The sequence below is a fragment of the Aethalodelphis obliquidens genome, unplaced genomic scaffold (genome assembly GCF_003676395.1).
Source record: "Aethalodelphis obliquidens isolate GAN/ISIS:26980383/991018 unplaced genomic scaffold, ASM367639v1 scaffold60, whole genome shotgun sequence".
Taxonomy (NCBI): Eukaryota; Metazoa; Chordata; class Mammalia; order Artiodactyla; family Delphinidae; genus Aethalodelphis; species Aethalodelphis obliquidens.
Window position 1 is genome coordinate 3,855,591 of NW_020838004.1, and position 27,121 is coordinate 3,882,711.

Below are 27,121 nucleotides of genomic sequence, written 5' to 3' on the forward strand. Positions count from 1 at the left end.
GTGGGGGGGGGGGGGGGGGGGGGGGGGGGGGGGTATCTGGAAGTCCCTTCGTCCTTGGCTAGTCAGAACATCCTGAGTGACCAGGAATCTGTTAAATGTAGGCAGGAAGGAGAGCAGGAGAAGTCCATGGTTTGGATTAGTGGTCCGAGGGTACCCTGCCTGCTAGGTCCCAGGTGAGTGGCTTAGTGGACAGACCTCTGGCTGCACTTGAGACAGGGGAAGTAATTCTCATCCTGGTTCTGCCAATTACTAGCCAAATGACCTTGGACAAGGCAATGAACCTCTCTGTGCCCTAGTTTCCTTATCTGCAAAATGTGAGTGAAGTTCTCATAGTGAGGACGAGAGAAAATGTAGTTTTTAAACATAAGGGTTGGAAGGACATTCACAGGTGAATAGGCTTGTGGGAGTTCACCCTCTTCTTTTTGCTTGTCTGTTATTTCTGGTCAAGTGTGTGGTGTGTGTGTGTAAGAAAGAGAAAGAGAGAGAGAGAAAGAGATATGAACAGATATGGTTTGGTAATAACTCAAGTATCAAAAAGACTATTCCAGAAATTGGAAAAATGTAACTCATGCTGCAGAAATACAAGGTGTAACTGTCACGATGATTACTTGGTCATAGCCCTCCCAGTCTCAAGCATCCATGAGTATCACAGTCCCAAGTCACGGAGGGAGAGAAGTGACACCCCTAAGGCCCAGCAGTCAGGGCTCGGTGGAGGTCATGGGAGCGAGAAGGGGGGCTCACCCACCACCCCTGTGCGAATGCCCCCAGCTCTGGGGCCCAAGCCCACCTAACCCTCATCTCTTCCACAACACAGTCTTCACACACAGACTTTGCCGTCAAACCACAGAAAGCAAATGCAATTTAAATAAGTGGTTTAGGAAAATTCACTCATGGTTCCATTAACAACTAGCAACGGTTTGATATTTCAGCTTGGTGCAAAGCAGCATCCCATGCTGGGGCATTTAATGGGCTGTACTCCGGCTGGGAGGCGGGGTGGTGGGGGGTAATTGACCTAACAATCTATGCTGGAATTTCAAGGGGCTTTGATTTACTGCACCATCGTCAAGCAGATTCATGCTCAGTGACACTGAACAGGAAACGGTCATTTGTTCACAGCTGGCTGCAGACACTCGATTCATTGACCCCAATGCCATGAGCTGCAGAAGCGCTGGCTTAGAAGATGATGAGAGACAGAGACAGAGAAAGACAGAGTCGCAGAGAGGAAAAAAAAGATGAAGACACCGAGAGAGAGAAGAGAGACAGACCCCCGAGAGACAGACAGGCAGAAAGACAAACAAAGAATGACAGAGACAGACACACTAAGAGACAGACCAACAGAGGAGAGTGTTGAGAGATGAGAAATGAGAGATGAGAGGGCAAGAGAGAGGAGACTAAGAAAGATGAAGACAGGAAGACAGGCAGAAGAGGGGGACCGGCAGGGAAATGAGGAGAGAAATCGGGTGGAGAGAGGGAGAGGGACGCAGAGAGAGACAGAAACGGAAATAAGAGAGACATCGAGACAGCAAGAGAGAGGAGGACAGAGAGAGGAGAGAGCGGAGCGCCAGCCCAGCCCTCGCGGTCTCACCAAAGTGAAGGGGGTGTTGAGGAGTGTGATCATTATGTCGGCGACGGCCAGGTTGACGATGAAGAGGCTGGTGGCCGAGTGCATCCGCTGGTTCTTGAAGATGACATGACAGACCAGGACGTTGCCAAAGAGAGAGAAGATGATGATGAAGGAGTAAGCCGTGATGAGCAGGGCTTTCACCGTGGGGTTCTGGGACTCGGCTCCGTAGCGCCTCCGGCCCACGAAGTTCTGCCAGTCGGAGAAGGTATAGTTGTTCCAGGAGAAGAAGTGCGAGGCGTTGGGCCCCACCAGGGCCGCCTCCGGGCTCTGCTCGTCCGCGGCTCGCGCCACTGCGAGGAGGAAGAGCAGCACGCACCAAGGGATCATCTTTGCAGAAGCCTCCGCGCCCGGGACGGGACGGGGCGGGCGGGACGTCCCGCCAGGCCGCGCACGTGCGCTCGGGCGCGGGGAGAGGAGCGCGCGGGGCTGTGTGCGCAGGGACTCCCGGCCTCGCAGCGCCCGGCCGGCGCCCACTCCCCGCCGGCCTCTCGCCCGCGATCGGCGCGCTCCGGGCCGCCGGCCGCACTTTTGTGTCTCCGCTGCGCCACCCGGCTGCGGGCGTGCGAGTGCCTCTGCCTATCGGGCGGCGCGGCGTCTCTCCGGGCGACCGTGACGCGCTCCGGCTCGGCGGGCTTCCCCACCCCCGGCCCCAGCCCGCTCTCGCTCTAGAAATAAAACTCCAGCCAGGCGTCAAGGCTGTTTCCCTAAAAACACTCATCCGCCTGCTTTCTGCTTAAGCCTCGCCATCGGAAAGGGAGCCGGCGGAAGGCGCCCCGGGGCGGTTGGGGTTTCGGGGGGCGCGCGGCAGGGACTGGGGCCGCCCCGCTCCAGGCAACCCCTTGTTCCGCGCGGGGAGACTCTGGTCCAGTCTGAGCGTCAGGCTTGGCAGGTTTCAGGTTGAGGTGGGTCACTGGGGCCTGGCAGTTCTGGCACAAGGTGAACAAGGCAATCGATGTAGGCTTTCTCCAAGCGCCTTCAGTGATCAGACTTCAGATGTCCTGGGAGGCTGGCCAGGTTTTGTTTCCTTCCCTTCACTAAGACTCAATATATGTGTGTGTTGCGGGGGGTGGGGTGGGGGCTTAGTGTTTCAAGGAAACACTTCAAAGCAGTTCTCCTGACGTGATCCAGGAATCAAAGGAGATCAGTAGCTCTGTGCCCACTTCCTGGGTACCTGAGTTTTCTGCCCTGGGAGTTTTTGAAGCTGTATCTGTAAGGGATGATACCCATGTTGTTTTCTGTTCCCCACCTGCTCCTCCAGGAAATCTTGATATCTTGCTGACCTGTTCTTTCACTCCCCACTGTGATGTCTCTCCCAGTCACCCCTGGCCTGCCATCCGTCTCACCAGATCCCATGGAATCAGAGTCAAATTCCAGTTTTATCACATCCTCGCTGTGAAATCCTGAGCAAGTTATTTAACTTTTCTGGCCCTGGTGGAAAGTTTTCCTTTTTCCTGTAAGTGAGGTTTTCAGAGACCTGGGTGGGGATCTCCCACCACTTTACTCTCAGGTGCTATATACAGTAACTGGTCGACTGCTTATAACTGCCCCCTCACCCGTCCTATTGGCAAACCCCATGTAGACTCTTTCTTGTCATCACACCCTGCTGAGCAGTGCCCTTAGGCTGGGACTCCATCAAATGACTCAAGCCCAGGTACCTTCTGAGGTACTTGGTTCAGGAGAAATCCTGCACCTTTGTCCCACCTAAACCCTGGAGAACAGACCCCTCCCACCAAAGTCCTCTTTTCTCACTGGGCCTTGAGGGGAAGCCTAGCCACCTTTCACTTTGGAAATTTTCCAGGAAAGTTAGACATCAGCTTCTATACCCCGTTGAGCTCCAGGGACACAGGTCAATAAGCAATTAGAAAATGGTTTGATAAGTGTCACCATACTAAAGTACCAGGTGCACTTATCTAGGTGAGAGGGAATCAGGGAAGTCTTCCCAGAGAAAGTGACACTTCAGCTCAGTCCTAAGGGACCAGCAAGAGATATTAGGTCCCAGAGGAGGAGGCAGAGGGAAGAAGATGGCGAATTCCATAAGGAGGGAATCATGGCACATGCAAAGTTACCGAGATGAATGTGAGTACAGCTCATTTGACAACTACAGGAGTGGAAAGAGCTAGAGCGTGTTACGCAAAGAGCTGTCAACTGAAGAAAAACGTACACCCTAGAAGTTGCCAGTTATGTTTTATTCAGGGACCACACTGAAGATTATAGCCCAGGAGATAGCCTCTCAGATCGCTCTGAGGAACTGTTCCAGAGAGGTAAGGGAGGATCCACAATATAGAGAAGTTTTTGTTAAAATAAAAACAAACAAACACCAAAAGATGACTGCTAATAAAAAACCCCACACATCTCAAGTTAATGAATTTAGTGTTTTTCTATGTATGGGAAGATGCAAGAGTCTGGGCTCATTGAAATCATTCCTTTGACATACATCTTAACTATCTAGGGCCAGTGTCCTGTTTTTCTCCATCCTGAATTCTCCTCAGGGTGCACTGCAGTGGCAGATGGCTTGATGGCGGGCAACAGTCTTTGTTTGTGGAAATGGCAGGCAACACATGTTTTTTTGTTCAAAGAGTTGAGTGGAGAGAGAGGGCTGGGGAGGTAGACAGGGACCCAAACAAGAAGTGTCTCATCCATTTTGAAATCCTCAAGATTTGAATGATTTCCAGAGAGCAACAGGAATTCACAGAAGGGCTATAAGTAGAGACTGAGAAGATCAGCTCTGCATTTTAGAAAGAACAGTCTAGCAACGGGAGAATAGAGGTGCTGGGGCTTGAGGCAGGAGGTTTGAAGGCTGTTCAAGTGATCCAGGAACAGAGGGGAGACTTGGATCCAGGTGTCGACAACGGGAGGAGCAGGGTGACAGAGATTGGAGGGAGGAAGCAGGGATGATTGCCAAGTTCTCGGTGTGTTCGAAGTCAAACACTAAAAAACACCCAAGATGCTCCTTGGACCTCAGCCCCTCCCAGAGCTTTTAGCCTACCTTTCTCCATTATCAGAAGTTCAAAGACGTCCACTCTTGTCTCCAGTTCATCACCTTACATTCCTTTGTTAAACAGCTGTGTCTGGGAGGAGAAGGTGATGAGCAGATGTCCTTCGATTCTACTGCTGGACCTGGTGGGTCTCACAGAATCATGTGGTTGGAATAGAGGATTATGTGACTGATCCTAGGAGAAGGGACAAGGGTGCCAGGCGCATGAAATAATAGATATTTAGCTACAGGAAAGAAACCAGGATACTGCCCGTGAACACGTAACTCAAGACATTGGGTGGACAGGATGCTCCATCAGGATGACTTGGCAGCATCTCTGGGAAGCAAGTCTGGAATGTGATGGTGATTTAGAAAACGGAACCCTCGTTAGTTGAATTAATCCCAGTGTTGAGAAAGAATGTATGGGCAGAAGAGGGCTACTCAGCATCAAGCACAGAGAAAGAAACCCAGGGTAAGCAGCGTCCTTCCAATCTCTGTCGTCTGAGTACCCTGCTTGGGGCTCTGGACATCACACTAATCCGGAGCACCTCATGCCTTCACGTTGATTTCCTGCTCACCATGCCCACCTTGTAGGTGTGAGGGCATTTGTGCCAGGGGCTTGAAACTTTCTCTCTGAAAGACAAGGTGACATATTTTAGTTCTCACCTTTCCACAGAAGTAAATCCTGAGCCAAAGTTTCCAGTGCAAGGGATTATTGGGGAGGTGAAAGCAAACATGAGTGGGGCAAGAGGAAAAGTGAGACAAGGAAGGGAAGGTGGCTGACAAAGAACGTACTGTCAGACCAGCTACCACGGTGGGCCACTGAGCTTAATCCTGCTGGGAAAGCCGGTATGAAGCATACACGTCAGCTGTCCAAGCCAGGTGAGGGAGCTGGGCTATCTACGTACCACCTCCTGTCAATCACTGGTTGAACGCTGCTCCCAGGGATGTGGCAATTCTCCTTCACTTCCTGCTTGCCAAGTAGGTAGCTGAAGGGGGCTCCAGAGGCCAGAGAAGGCCCTCAGATTGGAGGTGGAAGTTGGACTGGTATGCCCTGAAGGGGTCAGGGGTACTCACAGTATACAAAGGTAGGTATAAATTCTAGAATCTTCTTCTTCTTCTCCAGGCATTTGGCTCTCTGCTCAGCCAGGCCTGGGCCTCCTGAGTTTCCAGCCAAGCACCACCGTCCTCGACTTACCCTGAACTCCTGGAACAGCCTAGTGCTTCATGAAAGAACATCTCTCACCCCTCACCCCCTCACATTAAGACTAATTTATTAAGAGAAGTTCCTCCCTCAGAGGCTTCCTCAGTTCTGTAGCATTACTACTGCAGTAACTAAAGAGATTTGGGAAGACACAGAGCTTCCAGAACGAAGCAGCTCCTTCTTTTGTGCCTTCTGAACAGAACCAAAGACACTGTGTATAGTCAGTATGTGCTGTTGGGGAGAAAAAATTTTCTTCTACCCATTTAGGTTCTTTTGGCTGGCCTAGTAACTAAATTAACAAAAGGCAGATTAACAAAAGAAAAACAAATTTAATTACATACGTATGGGATCCCAACAGACAGTGAGAGGCTCCCTGAAAGTCAGGCAGTTGAGGCTGAGATGCCGTATTCTGAACTAAGAAGAAGGCAGTAGGGGTCTGTGGCTTCAAAGGGAAGGAAGACAATTCACAGGAAAATGGGACGAGCCAATGTCTGGTAAACAAATGTTTGCCACGCCGTGCAGAGAGAGTGGAACAGAGAGGATTTTGAACAGATAGGTCCTGCTGGATTCCCCCAGGTTTCCACGTGTACCCACACTCTCTGTAGTTATCTCTGGTGATAATTCTCTTCCTGGACCAGACCCTCCATCTAAATTCTTTTAGGCAGTTAAGGGGGAGGTAAAACAACAGTAACAGCAACAGCTCTTCCTGAATCTTTGGGGCCTGAATTGACTTCAGCTCAAACTAGTCCATAAGCCAAAGTGGCATATCTCAGGGATGCTCATTCTGAACCCCTTCAGTGCCAAATAGTAATTATATTTCTGTCCCTAATGATAGTCATACATGTTAAAGAAACCAGAGAGCAGAGTTTAGTGTTTAACTCTTTCAAATGGACTTGAAACAAAAAATTTAAAAAGCAGATCATTTCACGAGTATTTTTAATAAAAACTAGACAAAGAATTATAGAATAACAGTATCACACAGAGGTCTTAGAAAGGTGTTTCTGAGAGTCTCACCACACCAAGATTCCTGGCACCACAAGCAATTGCTCACTGAACACCAATATTGTTTCCTGAAAAGCCCTACTTGATTTAAAAAGTCGCCACTCCCACAGTCCTTCTCTGGTGACAATCACAGTGGCAGAGGGAAAGAAAGGGCCCATAGCACCATTGCCAGTACATGACAGTCACATGGAGTTTGTTTTAATGGCAAAAGTTGGATGTCATCTTTCTTGAGCTACAAATGAACCAAGTAGGGCTAAAATATAAGCTATGGCTGAAGATAGTGTCAAATGGAATACAGACATAAAGCATGTGGGCAGGTCATTAGTTTCCAGGAAATGGTTGGCTGGAATTCCTTTCCAAATTCCAGGACACTGGAGCCATGGGGTAAAATGGTATATTTAGGATAAGTAAAAGGAAGTACACACAAGCAACTTACAGGTTGTGGTCCAATTTATTTGTAAGTTGCTTGAACTCACTCTGCACTTTTACATAGGAATCTTTATAAATGGTGGCATGGGTATTGGACCAACTCATAACAGCCCATTTAACCCATGATGTAGATAAATAGTAGCATTTGTTGTAACCCCCACAGGATTGCTCGTTAGTGTTGGTGATCTAGGGTGCCATCCTTCACTATCTCCTCCTCTTGAATTAAATGTTCCCCTGGGTGATCTCAGCTGTCTCTACTGGTTGAACCATCATCACTCACCAATCACTCCAAATTGTACCTCTACTTACTACCTCTTTGAACGCTCCAGATCAACGTTATATATTCAACTGTCGGTGGGACATTTCCACCTGGCATACTTAAAATTCAACCAGCTACAAACTAAACTCACCATATCCCACTCTTCCCTCATTTTCTTATATTAGCCCCTTTTCTTGTTCACCCGTTTGCTAGGGTTAGAATCTTGGGGTCTTGTCACAGCCCAGCAATTTTATGGTGCTATCTATTTGAAGATGCTGTTATTTCTCTGTCTAGACTCATCCCCTCTCCCACCCCCCAGGCCAGAAAGTCTCCTCTTCCTTCTTCAAGACCCAGCTCAATTGCTGCCTCTCCTGTGAAGATTCTCAGACACCCTTGGTGGCCACAATCCCAGAACAAGCAGAGTCAGTGCCCCCAAGTCTCTCATTTAAGGGGAGGGGAAGGGTAAGCTGGGACGAAGTGAGAGAGTGGCATGGACATATATACACTACCAAATGCAAAATAGATAGCTGGTGGGAAGCAGCAGCACAGCACAGGGAGATCAGCTCGGTGCTTTGTGACCACCTAGAGGGGTGGGATAGGGAGGGTGGGAGGGAGACACAAGAGGGAGGAGATATGGGGATATATGTATGTGTATAGCTGATTCACTTTGTTATAGAGCAGAAACTAAAACACAATTGTAAAGCAATTATACTCCAATAAAGATGTTTAAAAAATTGTTTTAATGATTTCAGTGACAAAAAAAAATAAACTAGCAAAAATCTGATTGAAAAAATAAATAAATAAATAAAACTGCTCCCATACCATGTGAGCTGTTCTCTGAGGTTACCTTTCCCTTGTGGTAGTCAGTTTGCAATTTATCTGTCTTTCCAAATAAACTGTCAGCTCTTCCAGGCTAAGATTGATCTTGTTCTTATCTTCTTACCTCCTAGAGCCTAGGCCAGTACCCAGACAGGGGAAATGGCCAGGACTGTGACAGAGGCTTTGAACATGGAATTAGACAACCCAGGATGCAAATCTTAATTTTTCTGAATACTCCTTTTTCTATCTAGTAGGGTCCAGGGACATATCTACATTTTAATCATTTAAAATTATACAAACTGCATCCTCTAAACTCAATGTAAAATCTGCCTTCTGAGAAAATAACTGTATTTTCTGGTTCCATTGCTGGTTAACCACTTAAAATGATTTCTTCAGTCAATCTCTGAGGAGGCAAAGAGAAGAAAATATAGTTCTATGGGTAGAGCCATGGAACTAATGTTACAAGGAGATTTTCTGTAATCCTACGGGTTGAGTCATATTTCTTAGCACCAGCTCTAATTCTATGCTCTTAATTGCTCTTGAGCGATTTTTTCCTCCTTCTATTTAGTTTCTGCTGTGTGCTTTGTTTCAAATCAGATCCTCAGAAAGTGAAAGAGGATAATTAAGCATGATATTTAAGCCATTTGATTAATATTGCATTTTATAGAGGGAGGAATGATGATTAGTGGGGTTTTTTTTTATAGCAATACCAAATAAAAATTTTGTTAATGCTATTTCTAGAAAGCATCACCAGATCTGCAACTCATTTTCGCAGGATATAAGCAAAAGCTTTCGCTGATCTTACACTCTTTTGAAAAATGCTTCCGTAAGAGGTTTTTTTTTTTTTTTGAATTACAAATTGAAGCCATTGGTTTTGAGTGCCAGAATAAAAAACGCTACGTTTTCTCATATTAATTTTACCCTGACTTCTATTTTATAAAGTTCACGCTATAATAAAGACAAATTACAGTCAAAAATTCAGCTTGCAGGCAAGGGAATCAAGGAAGGTTGTGGTGTTTGAAATAGGATGATCATACTTCTCTGAGGAAAAAAATACTATTTGCAGTGGAGTAAACATGTAAGATTGGAATGTAAAGGTCAGATCCTGGCCAACCAGTCAGACTATTTAAAAAAGTCACATTAGGAATATCATAAAAGCTGAAATTAAGGGCAGAGTAATAATATCTAATCTAAATTGTGTGACAAAAAAGACCATACCATTTATACTACACCAAAAGTTTAATTGATAAGTGAAAGATCTTAGCAGCGAGTGACTTCTGGGTTTGACGGTTCGTCCTGAGCTTACCTCTACCTCAGCCTTTTCTATACGATATAACTGTCTCCACCAGTTTCTCCTATTAGACTGAACTTCCTTCAGTGCGGGCACTCTGCTCTTTTCATATTTTAAACCAAACCTAGCATGGTGCCTGGCACAGAGCAGGCTCTTACTAAATACTTAATGAATGTATATATGAAAATATCAATGGAATGTTTCTATGACAAAAAATTCCAAAACACTTATAGAACTAAGCAGAGCTCTTAATTTGAGCATCACTCCTTGACAATGGAAATATCTCTCATAAACACAACTGGCTGTGTCCTGCAGAAACATAGGGTATAAATGACAAAGCCAGCTGTTTTATTTCCTCTCCAACAAGCTCCTTTACATATAACCAAAAACTACCACCCAGGTCACATGGGCTCAGATGGCTAATCAGACCAGTGACCCATCTCCGACAGTGACAATAGTAAGGGACCTGTTAGAGGTAAAGAATGACTTTTTTCTTCAGTACATTACTTTTTTTTTTCTGAGTATAAATGGTGTTCGTAAAATAATACAAAAGAACATAAATAAGAAAATAAATATCACCATAATCCTGCTATTAACATTTTGGTGCGTTTCCTTTACATTTTTTACATAGTTGAAATGAAACTTTATCAGTTTTGTGCCCTGATTACATCATTCTGAGAGCATTTTCCATGTTACTAAATTTTTCTCAAAAACATCCCTTTTAACGGCTGTATATTTTGTCTCATGGCATATTTTTCACTGTAATAAATAATGCTTGATGGAATCATCTTTCATTATAAATATCTTAAGCCTTTTTATATAGAAATATGATATAATAAACTTAAATGTATCCATCACCCAGCTTCAATCTATTTCTCCTCCCCTGGTCCAGATTATTTTGGAGCAAATTCCAGACATTATATCATTATGTCATTTAATTTGATACATTAAATAATATATAATTGTATATATATACTCTCTATATATTTACATATATTATTATAAATTATAATAATATGTATTGTTAGAGTATATTATATATATATATTCATTTTTTATTATCAAATATTCAAGCTGTTATACAAGCATACCTCATTTTATTGCATTTCATTTATTGCACTTTGCAGATACTGTGTTTTTTACAAACTGAAGGTTTGTAGCAATGCTGTGTCAAGCAAGTCTATCGGCGCGGTTTTTCCAATAACATTTGCTCACTTTCTGTCTCTGTGTTACATTTTGGTAACTCTCACAACATTTCAAACTTTTTCATTGTTATTACACGTGTTATGGTGATCTGTGATCAGTGATCTTTGATGTTACTATTGTCATTGTTTTGGGGTGCTTCAAACCATGCCCACATAAGATGGCAAACTTTATTGATAAATATGCATGTTCTGACTGCTCCACCAACCAGCCATTCCCCATCTTTCTGCCTCTCCTCAGGCCTCCCTATTCCCTGAGATACAACAATATTGAAATTAGGCCAATTAATAACCCTAAAGTGGCCTCTAAGTGTTCAAGTGCGGGAAGAGTCACTCGTCTTTCTTTAAATTAAAAGCTAGAAATAATTAAGCTTAGTGAGGGAGGCATGTTGAAAGCCAAGATAGGCTGAAAGCTAGGCCTCCTGCACCAAACTGTTAGCTAGGTGGCGACTGCAAAGGAAAAGTTCTTGAAGGAAATTAAATGTGCTACTCCAGTGAACACACAGATGATAAGAGAAACAGCCTATTGCTGATATGGAGAATGTTTTAGTGGTCTGGATAGAAGATCAAACCAGCTCCCACATTCTCTTAAGCCAAAGCCTAATCCAGAGCAAGGCCTAACTCTTTTCCATTCTCTGAAGGCTGAGAGATGTGAGGAAGCTGTAGAAGAAAAGTTTGATAGCAGAGGTTGGTTCATGAGGTTTAAGGAAAGAAGTCATCTCCATAATATAAAAGTGCAAGGTGAAGCAGCAAGTGCTGATGTAGAAGCAGCAGCAAGTTATCCATAAGATCTAGCTGAGATAATTACTGAAGGCGGCTCCACTAAATAGCAGATTTTCAATGGAGATGAAACAGCCTAATATTGGAAGAAGATGCCATCTAAGGCTTTCATAGCTAGAGAGGAGAAGTCAATGCCTGGCTTTAAAGCTTCAAAGGGCAGGCTGACTCTGTTAGGCGCTAATGCAGCTGGTGACTTGAAGGCGAAGCCAGTGCTCATTTACCATTCCAAAAATCCTAGAGCCCTTAAGAATTATGCTAAATCTACTCTGCCTGTGCTCTAGAAATGGGAGAACAAGGCCTGGATGACAGCACATTTGTTTACAACATGGTTTACTGAATGTTTTAAGCCTACTGTTGAGACCTACTGCTTAGAAAAAAAGATTACTGCTTATTGACAATGCACACTGGCCACTCAAGAGCTCTGACGAAGATGTACAAAGAGATGTGTTGTTTTCATGCTGCTAACACAACATCCATTCTGCAGCCCATGGATCAAGGAGTAATTTCGACTTTCAAGTCTTATTACTTAAGAAACACATTTTGTAAAACTACAGCTGCCATAGATAGTGATTCCTCTGATGGATCTGGGCAAAGTCAATTGAAAACCTTCTGGAAAGGATACACCATCCTAGATGCCATTGAGAACATTCATGATGCATAGGAAGAAGCCAAAATATCAACATTAACAGGAGTTTGGAAGAAGTTGTTTCCAACCTTCACGGATGACTTTGAGGGATTCAGGACTTCGGTGGCAGATGTAACCACAGATGTGTTGGAAATAGCAAGACAACTAGAAGTGGAGCCTGAAGATGTGACTGAACTGCTGCAATCTCATGATACAACTTTAACGGATGAGGAGTTGCTTCCTATGGGTGAGCAAAGAAAGTGTTCTGAGATGGAATCTACTTCCAGTGAGGATGCTGGAAAGATTGTTGAAATGACAACAAAGGATTTAGAATATTAAATCAGCTTAACTGATAAAGCAGCATCAGGGTTTGAAAAGGTTGACTCTAATTTTGAAAGAACTTCTATGTGGGCTAAATGCTATCAAAGAGTACTGCATGCTAAAAAGAAATTGTTCCTGAAAGGAAGAGTCAATCGATGGGGCAAAATTCACTGTCGTCTTATTTTAAGAAATTACCACAGTCACCACACCCTTCTGCAACCACCACCTGATCAGTCAGCAGCCTTCAACATCGAGGCAAGACCCTCCACCAGAAAAAAGATGAATGACTTGCTGAAGGTGCAGATGATGGTTAGCACTTTTTAACAATAAAGTATTTTAAAATGAAGGAATGTACTCTTTTTTAGACATAATGCTATTGCACACTTAATAGATCACAGTATAGTGTAAACATAACTTTTACGTGCACTGGGAAAACAAAAAAATTCATGTGACTCACTTTATTATATTAGTTTTATTGCAGTGGTCTGGAGCTGAATCTGCAATGTTTCTGAGGTATGTCTGTACATAAATCTTTGATCACATTTCTGATTCTCTCCTTGGGGTAGAATGCAAAAAATGGAATTTCAGGTAAAGATGAAAACTCTTTAAGGCTTATGATAATCTTGCCAGATTGCTTTGCAGGGAAGATATATCCATTTATACTCCCATGGGCAACATGAGAACACCACTTCCCTGCACCCTAACCAACATCCAGTCATTGAATTGATTTTTTTTTTTTTTTTGCGGTACACGGGCCTCTCACTGTTGTGGCCTCTCCCGCTGTGGAGCACAGGCTCCGGACGTGCAGGCTCAGCGGCCTTGGCTCATGGACCCAGCCGCTCCGTGGCATGTGGGATCTTCCTGGACCGGGGCACGAACTCGTGTCCCCTGCATCGGCAGGCGGACTCTCAACCACTGCGCCACCAGGGAAGCCCTGAACTGATTTTTTGAAATGCATTCTGAAAGAATCCTCTTCATCCAGAAGCTGATGGTGAGCTCTTTGGAGTCAGTCAAGGTTGAGATTCAATCCTCAGCCTGTGTAGCCATGTGACATGTGAGTCAGTCTCTGAACATCTGTTTCCTCATTCAGTCGGTAACAATAACTACCACAGAGTTTTGTGGTGATCAGATGTAATGTTTATAAAGTGCTTAGCACAGTCCTGGCAAACAGAATTCAATAAATGGTATATGTATTTTAGACTAAATGTCCCATGAGGTCATGTCTATGGTGGGTTGTTTTTATTTGGGTTTTTTTTGCTTTTTGTTTGTTTTTGTTTTTTGCCTTTGCTCAGTGTCCGATGCATCGCTGGCACTCAATATCGAATGAATGAGGGCTCCAGAGTAGGAAGGGTGGGGAATGCAGCCCTGATGGGTCTCTTATCAGGCTCTCTGATGGCAGGAGACAGATGACCTCGATCTTGTGGAGCCGTCATGCTCTCCACCTCACTCTGGCCCCGATCAAGCCTGCAGTTGTTCACCCACTGATTCTGGAGGCTGTTCATCAGCAGATTCAGAGCAACAAGTTCCTCACTGTACGAATGAGAGAATTTCTGTGGAGAAACGAAGATTGCCAGAAGTTGTACCAAGAACGTGGAGGGCATTTCTTCTCTCAGCAGCTGGTGGAGTTCATGGCCAGTGGGCCAGTCTGAGCCTAAATCCTCCCCCACAAGGATGCCATCCAGATCTGGAGGACCCAGAGGGATGGGACCCACCCGAGTGTTTTGAGCATGCCACGTGGCCCCAGATTCAGTTCGTGGGAGTTTTGGCCTCACCAACGCCTAACACAACCCATGGCTCAGACTGTGGTTTCAGCCACTAGAGAGATTGCAGTCTTTTCCCTTGACTTCAGTGAACAGTGCTGGTATGAGGAAGAGGAGCCTTAGCTGTGCTACAGTCCAGAAGAGGCCTGTCTGTCTGTGAAGACTGCTGGCATTACCCGGCCTCTTCTCGCAGACCTCTGGTCCAGAGCATTCTCCTAGGACCAGGGAGGCCTGGGGCTCATTGCACCTCTCTGCTGGCCACCGCCACCTGCGTAAGGGCCTAGCTCCTTGCTGCCGTCTCTTCTAGAATCTAACTCTCTATCTGCCTCTTCTCTGGAATGTCCATGGGTGGTTCAGAGGAACAATGGCTTCTCTTTTTTCTGAGAACTATTCATCCGTTTTCAAGGAGGAGCTTTCCTAATTGACGTGCCTGAAAAACGCAGTGGCTCTGTATTAGCAATATTTGGTCTATTTTCTTTAATGAAAGTCAGTGTTCTACTGAAACCTCAAGGCTGGGAGCACTATTCTAGGTGCTATCTCTCTATCCTTAACTGGAGTAATTAAACCTGTACAGAAGTAAAAAAAAAAAAAAAAAAAAATCGCATGAATGAAAAGCTTCTATTTCCATAGTTAAAAATGATATGTCCCTTAAGTTAATTTAATTACTAATAAAGTCCTGGGCTTATTAGCTATTTGCATTCCCAGTCTGTCATTTTAAAATTCATGTCCTCTGGCCATTCAACAAGGGAATTTGTAGGTTTTTACCAAGTGTTTAAAATATGACCCACACTTTACGTCCAAAAAGTTCACATCTAAGAATTTATCTTAAAGAAACAAAGCAGCTATATTCACAAATACATATACATTTACTATATTAATTATATATATATTTTTTTCTTTGTGTTGTTTAGTACTTTTTAGTTTTCCTATAGTTTTTTTAAATAATCAAAGAAAAAATAATAAATATGATTTGGAGAAGAAACCCAAAAATAGAAAAACTTCCTGTGGGAAATTACTGTTAAACAAGTTTTTAGTTGATGGACACGTTAGACCTAACTGAATCAACCCCGAGAATCCCAGTGGTCACCCATTCTCTGTCTATCTGTCTATCATATATTACAGATTTTATCTGGACCAACTGGAAACCATTTACTTTTCAATATTCATAAGAACTTGGTCAGTGAGTCACCCATATTTACTGCTCATTGTTTGATATGAATCCCTGTAACCACCTGAAATGTCTCTCTCCAAGGGAAAGCTCTCCTCTGGGTGTTCGCCCCATCTGGGCCAGTCACCAACTTGAGATCTAGCTCAAATTCTACTTTGGGCTTTGCCCTTCTTTTCTGTATAGTCTCTGTTCAAAGATGCATTAGGATTTGAGACTGTTTTAAGCTGCAAGTCAGGACATGCCTCAGTTCATGGGAGGCAGTGTGGTCATGTGGAAAGAACGAGATTTGGATTCAGATAGAATTAGATTTAAATCTCAGCCCTACATTTATTAGCTGTGTGATCTTAAGCTATTTAAAAAAGGGTAATAATGCCTACTATGTAGTGTTATGAGAATTAAATAATGACAATGTGTATATACACCTGGGCCTGGCATGGAAGAGCAACTCAATAAACAGTTCTCTGCCTCATTTTCCTCCTTTCCTCATTCCCTTCGTAGCACCTGCTGCATCTGATGAGGAGAAGGGACCCCTGCAGAATATAAGGAGATGCGTATTAGGAGGTGGAAATGAAGATGGAAGGAAACTAGTGGGTGGAGTGGCAGAGGGGTTTGGGTAGTGAAGATCAGAACTGGAAGAAAGCCCGGATTGACTGTTTTGTAAATGTAGGAAGTGTTTCAGGAGAGGAGGGAAAAACAGCACATGCTTTAAACAAGTTGGAGGAAAAGAAGGTGGGTGAGGTGGGGGCATAAGAAACATTATTACCCTCTCTTGACTGGGCTATGCCACCAATGGGCAAAGGAACATTAGGCCAGGTAAATGAGGTTGATAACATTTCAGGTAGGAAACAGGAAGATACCAGCAAGAACAGGATATTTTCCTAATCTCAGTCAGCAAACTTTAGCTTTGGCAACCAAAATCGGTTTCTTTGACTATCAAAGGAAATATCTAGTCAAGTCTGGGAATAAGATCAAGGTTTAAATTAAATCAACTGCAATTAACAACAGTTAAGAATTATAACCAACTATATAGCACAGGGAACTATATTCAATATCCTGAGATAAACCATAATGGAAAAAAATATTAAAAAAGAATGTAGAGACTTCCCTGGTGGCACAGTGGTTAAGAATCCACCTGCCAATGCAGGGGACACGGGTTCGAGCCCTGGTCCAGGAAGATCCCTCATGCCTTGGAGCAACTAAGCCCGTGTGCCACAACTACTGAGCCTGCACTCTAGAGCCCGTGAGCCACAACTACTGAGCTCGCATGCCACAACTACTGAAACCTCCGTGCCTAGAGCCCGTGCTCCGCAACGAGAGAAGCCACCATAATGAGAAGCCCACGCACCGCGATGAAGAGTAGCCCTCACTTGCTGCAACTAGAGAAAGCCCACGCACAGCAACAAAGACCCAACACAGCCAAAAATAAATAAATTTATATTAAAAAAGTATATATATGTATATATATATATATATACACACACATACACATACATAGCTGAATCACTTTGCTGTACAGCAGAAATTAACACAACACTGTAAATCAACTATACTTCAATAAAAAAAAATTTTAACCAAACTGAAACCACACAGGTATTTTTGTTAAGACCTTATATTAGCTAACAAGCAGTATATATAATTACAAAATTTACTTGAAAATTTTTAGAGCCAAGAATTACCAAGAAAACCTTGGGGAAAAAAACCAAAGATGGAAGACTTGTTCTTATTATAAAACTCATGGGCTTCCCTGGTGGCGCAGTGGTTGAGAGTCCGCCTGCCAATGCAGGGGACACGGGTTCGTGCCCCGGTCCAGGAAGATCCCACATGCCGCGGAGCGGCTGGGCGCGTGAGCCATGGCCGCTGAGCCTGCGCGTCTGGAACCTGTACTCCGCAACGGGAGAGGCCACAACAGTGAGAGGCCTGCGTACCGCAAAAAAAACCCCAAAAAAAACCTCATTATAAAACTATAGCAATTAATTCCAAATAGAGCAATGGAACAGAATAAAGATTTCAGAAATTGATCTGTATATATATGGTCTGTTAATTAATGACTAAGATAGCTCTGCGGAGCAGGGGTAAAGGACTGTCATTTCAACAAATGGTGCTGAGGCCAGTGAATCTCCATGTGGAATAGAATGAAACATGATTCCTATCTCAGACCACACATAAAAATCAACTCCCAGCTGGACTGTAGAGTTAAATGTGAAAGGCAAGTCAGATAAGCTTCTCGGACATAACACAGAAGAATCTCTTTATGATCTTAGGATAGAGAATGGTTTTCTCAAACAGGACACAGAAACATTAATCATTGACAAATTGACCTTTGTTGAAATTAAAAACTTCTGTTCAACAACACATCATTTACAGAACAAAAAGGTAAGCCACTGGAGAAGATTTTGCAATACATATACTCAACAAAGGAATTGTATAAAATATATCTCCCAGAAATCGGTAAGAAAAAGGCAGACAACCCATTCAAAAATGGGCAAAATATCTGAATACTTATATCCCAAAAGATGACATCAAAATTTGCACAAAAAATACGAAATGTTCCTTAACATCATTAGTCATCAGAGAAATGAAAATAAAACCACAAGAAGATACTATTACATATCCATCAGTATGACTAAAATTGAAAAGGCTGAAAATATCAAATATTTTGTAAGGATATGGACTGGTGAGAGTGGAATCCGCTATAAGCAATGAAAAAGTACAGAGTCATGCTGTAACATGAATGATCTCAAACATCACACTGTGAGAAAGAAGTCATACACAATAAGGTACACATCGTATAATTCCACTTGAATGAAGTTATTATTTGGTAAATTTATAAAATTTGCCTGGAGAAGAATTTTCCGAGCTATTTTTAGTTACAGTTTTTTAACTTCGGTAACATTCCACCAAAGTGTATAGAAAAAACTTTACATTCCCTGTCTGCAGTTTGCCAGTTTTTTTGATATATTAACATGGAGGTGGAGGCCAGTGCACTTAGATAAGAGAAAAAATTAAAGGCATAAGAATTGAAACAAGAAGCAAAAATATCTTTACTGGTGAGTCACATAAAATTACACCTGGAAAATCCTAGCGCATCAAAGATAAAACAAATTTTAACGATAGAATTCAGCAAGTTAGCAGGATATAAAATTATCATGCAAAAATGAATAGCATTCATATATAAAAATAACGAGTTATAAGATATAATGGAAGGGCTTCCCTGGTGGCACAGTGGTTAAGAATCCTCCTGCCAATGCAGGGGACACAGTTTCAAACCCTGTTCGGGGAAGATTCCACATGCTGTGGAGCAACTAAGCCCGTGCACCACAACTACTGAACCCGCATTCTAGAGTCCACAAGCCACAACTACTGAGCCTGCATGCCACAACTACTGAAACGCACGTGCCTAGAGCCCATGCTCCGCAACAAGAGAAGCCACCGCAACGAAGAGTAGCCCCCGCTCACTGCAATTAGAGAAAGCCCGCGCACAGTAATGAGGACTCAATGCAGCCAAAAATAAATAAAATAAATAAAATTTAAAAAAAAAGATATAATGGAAGAGAAGAACTATAATCACAATAGCAGCGCAAAAGACAAAATACTTAAGATTAAATTTTAGAAGTGTTCAAAACCTCTATGAAGAACATTTAGAACATTTCTGAAATATATAAAATAGACTTGACATCCATACAAGATGTCAGTTCTTCCTAATTTATAAACTTAATGCAATTCCTCCAAAAAAGAACCAAAAAATTTTTTTGTTGCTGAAGCTACAAAATTGATACTTAAATTCATTTGGAAAAACAAACATAAAAGAATAGCTAAGAAAACATTGAAAATGAAAAGCTATGAGGGGTGATTAGCCCTATCAGACATTATACCATACTACACAGCCTTCATATTTAAACTTTGTGCTATCAGTGCATGAAGAGACAGACCAATGGAATGGAATAGAAAGTCCAGAAATAGACCACACTACATATGAAAATCTAGCACATTGCTGGGGCAAAGAGGCCGCTTTAATAAATGATGCACAGACAACTGGATAGTCATTTGTAAAAGATAAAATTAAATCCATTTCTCACAACTTTACACAAAAGTAAACTCTAAATGGATCAGAGATGTAAATGTGAAAGAAATGAAACTATAAGAGCACAAAAGGAAAGCAAGAAAACAAATTTTGCAATACATTATAGACAAAGGGCCAATATCCTTAATATAAAAGTTTTTAAAGAATTAATTTGGGGGGAAGGAACTAAAAATCCTAGAAAAATGGACAAAATACACGAACAAGCAATGCACCAAAAATGGCCCTTACATATACATTTACAAGTTCAACTTCATTCATAACAGAAATGAAAACTAAAACTACATGGAGATAATCATCCACTAGACTGGCAAAAAATCAAAAGCTTGACAATAAATTCTGATGGTGAGGATATGGAGAAATAGGCAGTCTTACACACTGTTGGCAGAAATACAAAACGAGGCAAACTCTCTGGAGGGAATTTGGCAGTATTTAGCAAAACTACATATGCATTCACCCTTTTACCCAGCAATCCCACCTTCTAGGAATCTACTCTGAAGATAAACTTCCAAAAATATGAAAATACTAATAAGGTTAATATTGCAGCATTATTTATATATTGTAAATATTGGAACTACTTAAATACCCATATGTAGGAGAATGATAGAATAAACCATGGTATTTAAATTCAATGGAGGACTGTGTAGCTATGAAAAACAGAAAAGACCTTTATAAAACTGTAGGGAATAATTTCTAGGATATATTGTTCGGAGTGAGAATATATATAGCATACAAATTTTTATATAAGAAAAATGGGGAAATTAAAAATACACATATCCACTTTTAGCAAAAAGAAATGCAGAAAGGATAAACAAGAATGAAACTGTTTACCTACAATGGATAGAGCAGAAAGAGGAGAAAGGGATGGGGCAACAGGGAAGGGAGTAAGATTTGAGGACACATGAATATATACTGAAGAAAATAATAAGGGGTAAAGGAGCATTACCCCTTGCAACCTACTCTCAAAAGACTGAAAAAAGTATGTAAGTGTGCATGTTCACGCTTGTATATGAATATATATGTGTGGTACATACACACAGAGTGATGAAATGTTAAAAATTGGTGAATCTGCGTAAAAGGTAAAAAGTACTCTATTATTCTTACACATTTTCCATAAATTTGTTATTATTTCAAAATTAAAAGTTTAAAAAACATGACCTGGTTTTAAGGCACTACTAAAAAGCTCAGAAATGAAGACTGGGATGATCAACCACTGGGCGTTTTCAGATATGTCTACGATGAATGGATAGATGTCATTTCACAAGTCCTATTTCCGGACTATTAAGACCAATAGACAAAAAAAAACCCCACAAAAAACCAACAGATGTGCAATTGCACCTCTTATTCCATTAGGCAATGGCTTTTTGCCTCTAGCAGCATTTGCGCAAAGTCCAGATACACCTCGCAATCAGTTCAAATGCAATCATAGGTAGGCTGAAGCTAGTTTTATAAGCTTACAGTGGAGAAAATACTGATTATTAAACAAAACAAACATGAAACTCTTGAAATTAAACAGGCACTGTGATCAAGGGTACTCAAGCACTAGTGTTAGGTAGCTGTACATGAATCATCAGCACTGCCTAGTGGCTCTGACAGGCAGAAGAGAGTGTGGCCTGGGCCAACCAGCCTAATATCCATTGTGCTTCTTTCATTTAATCAACTATTATGTGCAATCACCAGCCAAGAGCCCTTTGAATCTCACTTTACCACTTACGACATCAAGGCACACAGATTAAATATTCTTTTATTTGACCCAAATTATTATTGAGTGATAACATTTAAATTACACATCAGAAAGCAGTACAATTACCTCTTAAAACAGGCAATGATGGTTTAATTAAGAGTTTGATAAAGAAGATATGGAAAAATCAGGATGTCAAGAAAAGTATCAAGGTGAACATATACCTTGATACAAAGACTAAAATATTTGACTATACAATTTGGGGTTCTAATTCAACAATTTTTGTTAGTAGTCATGCCAAAAGTAACTGGAGAAATATATACATCATTGTTGAGAGGTTGTGTCTGGGGAGAGGATTATAGGGAAATACACACGTTTTGATAAAATTTCAATGTCTGAATTTTGAAGAATAAATATGCATTTCCTTTACGATTTAAACAGCTAAAATCAGATCTAGTTATCAGTCATGGCAATAGCAAGCTATGTGAACTGACTTCTTAAGAGGCTAAACTAAATCACTAGTATTTTCAGACCTAGCTATTAAACATTAAGTTCAGACTATTAAAAGAAAATGAGATAAGCAAATGATGAAATGTGGACATTTTTCATTCAAAATATGGAAGCTCTTTGGACTCAAAAAACCAACTCTTCATTCTATAAAATCTTTTATAATAACCTTAGTGGTAGTTAGCTTTCAAAAGCCACAAAATACTGTGAATTAAATGTATGAGATACAAAAGAGGACATCAGATTACATTGGGGGATGGTTATTTTTATTAAATTTAATTAATTAATTTATTTTTGGCCACGTTGGGTCTTCATTGCTGCGCGTGGGCTTTCTCTAGTTGTGTGGAGCAGGGGCTACTCTTCGCTGTGGTGCGAGGGCTTCTCACTGCAGTGGCTTCTCTTGTTGCGGAGCACAGGCTCTAGGCACTGTGGGCTTCAGTTGTGGCACGTGGGCTCAGTAGTTGTGGCACACGGGCTTAGTTGCTCTGCAGTATGTGGGATCTTCGCGGACCAGGGATCGAACCCATGTCCCCTTCATGGGCAGGTGTATTCTTAACCATTGTGCCACCAGGGAAGTCCCGTTATTTTTAAATATAGTACATTTCAACAGAAAACTTTTACAATGGGAGACTTTATTCCATTTTTCTAATAAAGAGTTTTTCCTCTTTGTTTATTAAAACATAAAACGTTTTCTTCTTGACCCTTTACATGTAAAATTTATCAATTTTACGGGCAATTTCCTGGCAATTTCACCAGGCTGAGCCAGGTGAAATATGTCAAGCAATTTACACATAAAATCAGAAAGCTAACTTTGGTTTTACTGCATAGTTTAGTATGCACAGGTTCCAAATTTACTGCAAAACTACACTGACTTAAGTTTAAATTTGGAAGCACCACCTTGTGGCAAAAGTAAGAACTTCTGAATTGCAGGAGTCAAGATGCGTTTCCAGGAGAGAACACTGGTGGGCTTCTGAGGCATTGGTCAAGTTCTATTTCCTGACCTGTATAGAGAATGCCATGAGGCTCACTTTATCATTATTTGTTAAAGCACATGACTTTTCTGTTATTGCAGGTCATAATTTTAAAAGTTTAGGGAAAAAATGTCCAATTTGTACCCAAATTGAAAGTCGTATGCCTAAATGCTTGAATTTTCTAAGTACCAGTTTTATTTCCTAGAATTGTAAATGCACTATTGTATTTTTGATACATAACAAAATGTCAGAAAGAGGGATATTCTTTGGTAAACGATGGAAAGATTTTTTTCCCTCAGAATGTTTTCACTGAGGTCCTGTCTCAGCCTCGAGGAACTGTAGGGGCTCTGCAGTCATCTGGAAATCACCGCTACACACCTATCCCAACATGTCTGAGAACTGTCCAAAAAACCCTAGACTTCACTGCATCAATACAGAATATCAAGGATATGTGGCATATTTAACTATGCAGCAATATTCATCAAAAAAGGTTTTTCTTTCCTATTTACTGTATTTCCAGGAGGTGACACACGCTATTCACAAAATGACCTGAATTGGCTGAGAGTTTCACCCTCTCTCACTGCCATGGAATCACTTCTCCTAGGAGCTAACAGAATCACATTTAGTACCTCTTTCATACCGTAGAGCAGTTTGTAGGAAGGGAGAAAGCCTTACTCTTTTTTTCTCAGGAACCTGTCAGGACGCATTAGTGACCATCTCCCTCACTATGACCCTCACCCCAGCAGGTGACATCTCACTGGCAGGTGAGAAGAGCCATTGGCTGAGTCTTCCCAGACAGCCACCCAAACCAGCTTCCATCCCACCATGGAGAGCAACTCTTACTCATGATTTCATCTTTGCTTCATTCAAATACCGGGAATATTAAAGATGGGAGCAGATGTGTCTGAGAATCTTTCACAGGACAAGGCCTTCTGCTGAGTTAATGCAACCGCTAAAATAATCCTTATGCTCAAGTGAGGCACAGAAAACATTTTTAAAGAAACTAAGGCTACGTCGCAATTCTTGACTTAGACCCATTACAAGGGCTATGATATAGAGGCAGTCACTAAGCAAATGCTGTCTTTCATAGTTTGACACATTCTAGGTATGAATATGCCAATAATCAGGAATATCACTCAGTCTAGCGTTTGTTTCTACATATAAAGAAATGTCAGGCTGTTGTACCACCAAGATCTATAACTTCCTTAAGGAGTCTTGAATATATAGCTGCACTGTTAGATGAAAAGAAGGAATACTCTCAGGGAGTCTTTAAACAGAGACTTAGAAAGGAGAATGGGATTATTGAACTTAAATCTGAAGAAGTCAAATTCTTAGGTCCCCTGAATACATGTAAGAAAATGTAACAGGAGCTGCTTCTCTAAGATTTTGGAATTGCCCATGCTCAATGTTAAGATAAAATATTAATGAGAAAAAAATTATATATATTAATGAGAAACCTTGGCATTGATATTCCACAGAAGTTATATTTCAATATGTTTATCTAATATAACCATAAGGTTCAAGTAACCACTCTATCTAAAAAAAAAAAACAAAACAAAACTCTTCAGTAGCTTCTAAGAAGATACGGTTAAATTATTTTAACCCTTTCCTCCTAGAAACAGGTGAGAGAGAGAGGAAGAGAGAGAGAGAGAGAGAGAGAGAGAGAGAGAACCATTAATAATAGAAAATAATGGGAAAATTACCACCATTCAATGGGAACATAATCCTCTGGAATCTTTGCTACAACTGGAATAAAAAACAATAATTCTGACAGACTTTATTTTTTGATACAAACTTATATCTAATTATTCAAAGTACAGGGTATATGTAATCATTCAAAGTTTCTGGCTGATACTATCACAAGCATTAGAAAAAGAACATATACTGAGTAACAGACAGTGAGCTTAGGCACCGTTTCATATAAATTGTTTTACCTGCAGGAAATCCAGGATGTCTAGAAATTACGAAAATTATAAAAAGGACTAGATTCTATAAGCTCTTTTCCTCAACTTTGGCTAAATATAATAACCTTAAAATACTGGCACAGTCTTTGATTATAAAGCAGAAACATACAATGGTAGATTTATTTTAGTCCTTACTCAAGACTGTATTTAAGCAAAGCTCTCACTCGGTAAGACATACTGATGTATGTCACAAAAACAACATTCTAAGTTTTATGGAGCATTTATAGAACAGGTAATGTTAACAACCAGATTAAAAAATAAGGAAAACCAATGCTATTCTATATGCCCTTGAGCTGGGAAGTCTCTCAAATAATGAAGTCATGTTCAGGAAATGATATTCAAAAACATAAATTTTTATACATTAGTTTCTCTGTTAAGTAAGAATCATTCAAATTCTTCAGTTAACAGCAATACTCAAAAAATCTTCAACTGGTAAACTCGTAGTTTGCAACGTTTCGATTTTTCCTGAATCTTGAAAACTTCAAACTGCCATTAAATATATTATCTTCTGTTTCTTCTTACAGAACTAAGGTTCATAAAAGGATCATCATCATCCTGGAATGACATCCAAATGTACAATTAGTGACTGTTCCACGCTTCACTGAAACAAGACAGAAGTTCTTATGGGCAAAACAATACCAGTAAGAGCCATTTTCTCCTTTCACATGGGGTAGACTTTCATTTTTCTATTTCCTTTATAAATATGAATAGTTTGTCAATTTTTTTCTCGTCCTCCCTTCCTTAGTAGCTATTTCATTGTTAAAACAATGAAAGTCCAACTAAATTCTTAGCAAGCATTAAAAATAAAAATGTATCCTGCTCTATATGTGTGTATATATATAAGCCCACAATATATATCATATATATTTCTCTCAATTATTCACCTTAATAAAAGCAAATAAGGCATGGGCAAGACAAAAAAACAAACAAACAAAAACTCTTCAAGTCATTTCTATTAGGTTTTTAAATAGCTTTTTTTTTTTTTCCACTTACATTTTATAACTGGTATATCTGATGCTCTAGAAATTCAGAGCCAAAAAAATAATGAAGCCACATGACCTAATTCAGAAATAGCTGTAATTTTTATTTCCATTACCCATTTAATGCTAGAAATAGACAGCTACTCTCAGACTGGTACAAGAAACAACCTAGGAAAGCAATCTTTCAAATATTTTTTTTGGAAAAATAAGTAGAGGAACTATTTAGTTTCAAAGACTTCCCATGCTGCTGGGACGTAGATTATATGCATAGTAAGAACAGGCAGGAATATCAGATGTTAACTAAGAATTTAATTAGAGAGAATGAAAACTAAACCTTCGATAAGCCCCAAATACATAATTTGATGAGGTTAACATATAATCAATGATATACATTCTATAACTATTCAAAAGAGAAAGCAAATTTGTAAAGTTTTGGTTTATGTTTCCTTTAAGACATTAATAAAAAGGGATAATTATTTGGTGTTAGGCTCTGCTGGTGATATCAGCATGTTCCAGTGTTCGCTAAATTAGCTATCTCTAGTGAGATATGGATGCCTTGAGAAACACAAATTCACTCTCACTTATTGATTCATTTTCTGCTACCATAAAAGGCAGAACTCATTAATAAACCAGAGATAAATCCAAACTATAGTAGAGAATTTTCTAATAGTTCTCCTTTGTAGCTAACGTGAACTATATGAATTTCTGTAAGTAACATATAACCACATGTGTATCTAGATGCTTTGGAATTAACCAACGGGTCAACAACTGCCCACTTCTCTCCTGGAGGCAACATGCTAGTATTTAATAGGCAGACTGAGCTCATGGTGCCATTTTTCTTTGCAGCCTGAGTTCTGGGGCGTCTTCTCTTCAAGCTGTTTCAAAACCACAGCTGGGACACAGAGAACACGACGGCAGCAGATGAAGCTCAAAACCAAAGGTGTGAGTCATGTGGTACGACAGGGATGAACCTGGAGGACACTATGCTCAATGAAATAAGCCAGGCACAGAAAGACAAATGCTGTATAATTCCACTTATATGAAGTATCAGAGTAGTCAAAATCATAATGCACAAAGTAGAAGAGCCCCTTGCCAGGGGCTGAGGAGAGGGGAAAATGAGGAGATGTGGTTCAATGGGTATAGATTTTTGGTTTGGGAACATGAAAAGGTTCTGGAGACTGTTGCACAACAGTGTGAATATACTTAATATTAGTGAACTAACTGTACACTTAAAACTGGTTAAGATGGTAAGTTTTATGTTATGTGTTTCTACCACAACTGAAAAACACCACCATGTACCACCTTAAATATACAGGAAATGTGTAGAGCATACAGTGAACATTTAATAAACATTCTGTTGTAGAGTAACATTAAAGGCTTTCACGATATCATCACCATTTCTCCAAACATAAACAACAGAAGCTGAAAAAACTATTCTGATCCTACTGTTAACTGGGCAAGTTAAAGAAGAGCTGAGTGATA

At 41.0% G+C, this 27,121-nt stretch overlaps 2 protein-coding genes and 1 pseudogene across 3 annotated transcripts in view; 1 reads left to right on the plus strand and 2 right to left on the minus strand.

Annotated features, from left to right (window-relative positions):
- Positions 1-2,047, minus strand: part of GPR83 (G protein-coupled receptor 83) — a 14,115-nt gene extending 12,068 nt beyond the window's left edge. Inside the window, exon 1 of the mRNA XM_027087761.1 lies at positions 1,586-2,047. Coding sequence (XP_026943562.1) covers positions 1,586-1,951 — 366 coding nt within the window. The 5' untranslated portion in view covers positions 1,952-2,047. The remainder of the gene's footprint in view (positions 1-1,585) is intronic.
- An 11,889-nt stretch (positions 2,048-13,936) lies between these two features.
- On the plus strand, positions 13,937-14,719 carry LOC113610023 (nucleoside diphosphate kinase 6 pseudogene; annotated as a pseudogene).
- Positions 14,720-24,436: 9,717 nt separating this feature from the next.
- The window catches only part of MRE11 (MRE11 double strand break repair nuclease), a 64,874-nt gene continuing 62,189 nt past the window's right edge, over positions 24,437-27,121 (minus strand). Inside the window, exon 20 of one of the 2 annotated variants that reach the window (XM_027087798.1) lies at positions 24,437-25,214. In XM_027087798.1, coding sequence (XP_026943599.1) covers positions 25,161-25,214 — 54 coding nt within the window. In that variant the 3' untranslated portion in view covers positions 24,437-25,160. The remainder of the gene's footprint in view (positions 25,215-27,121) is intronic. The other variant, XM_027087799.1, reaches the window with a different exon arrangement.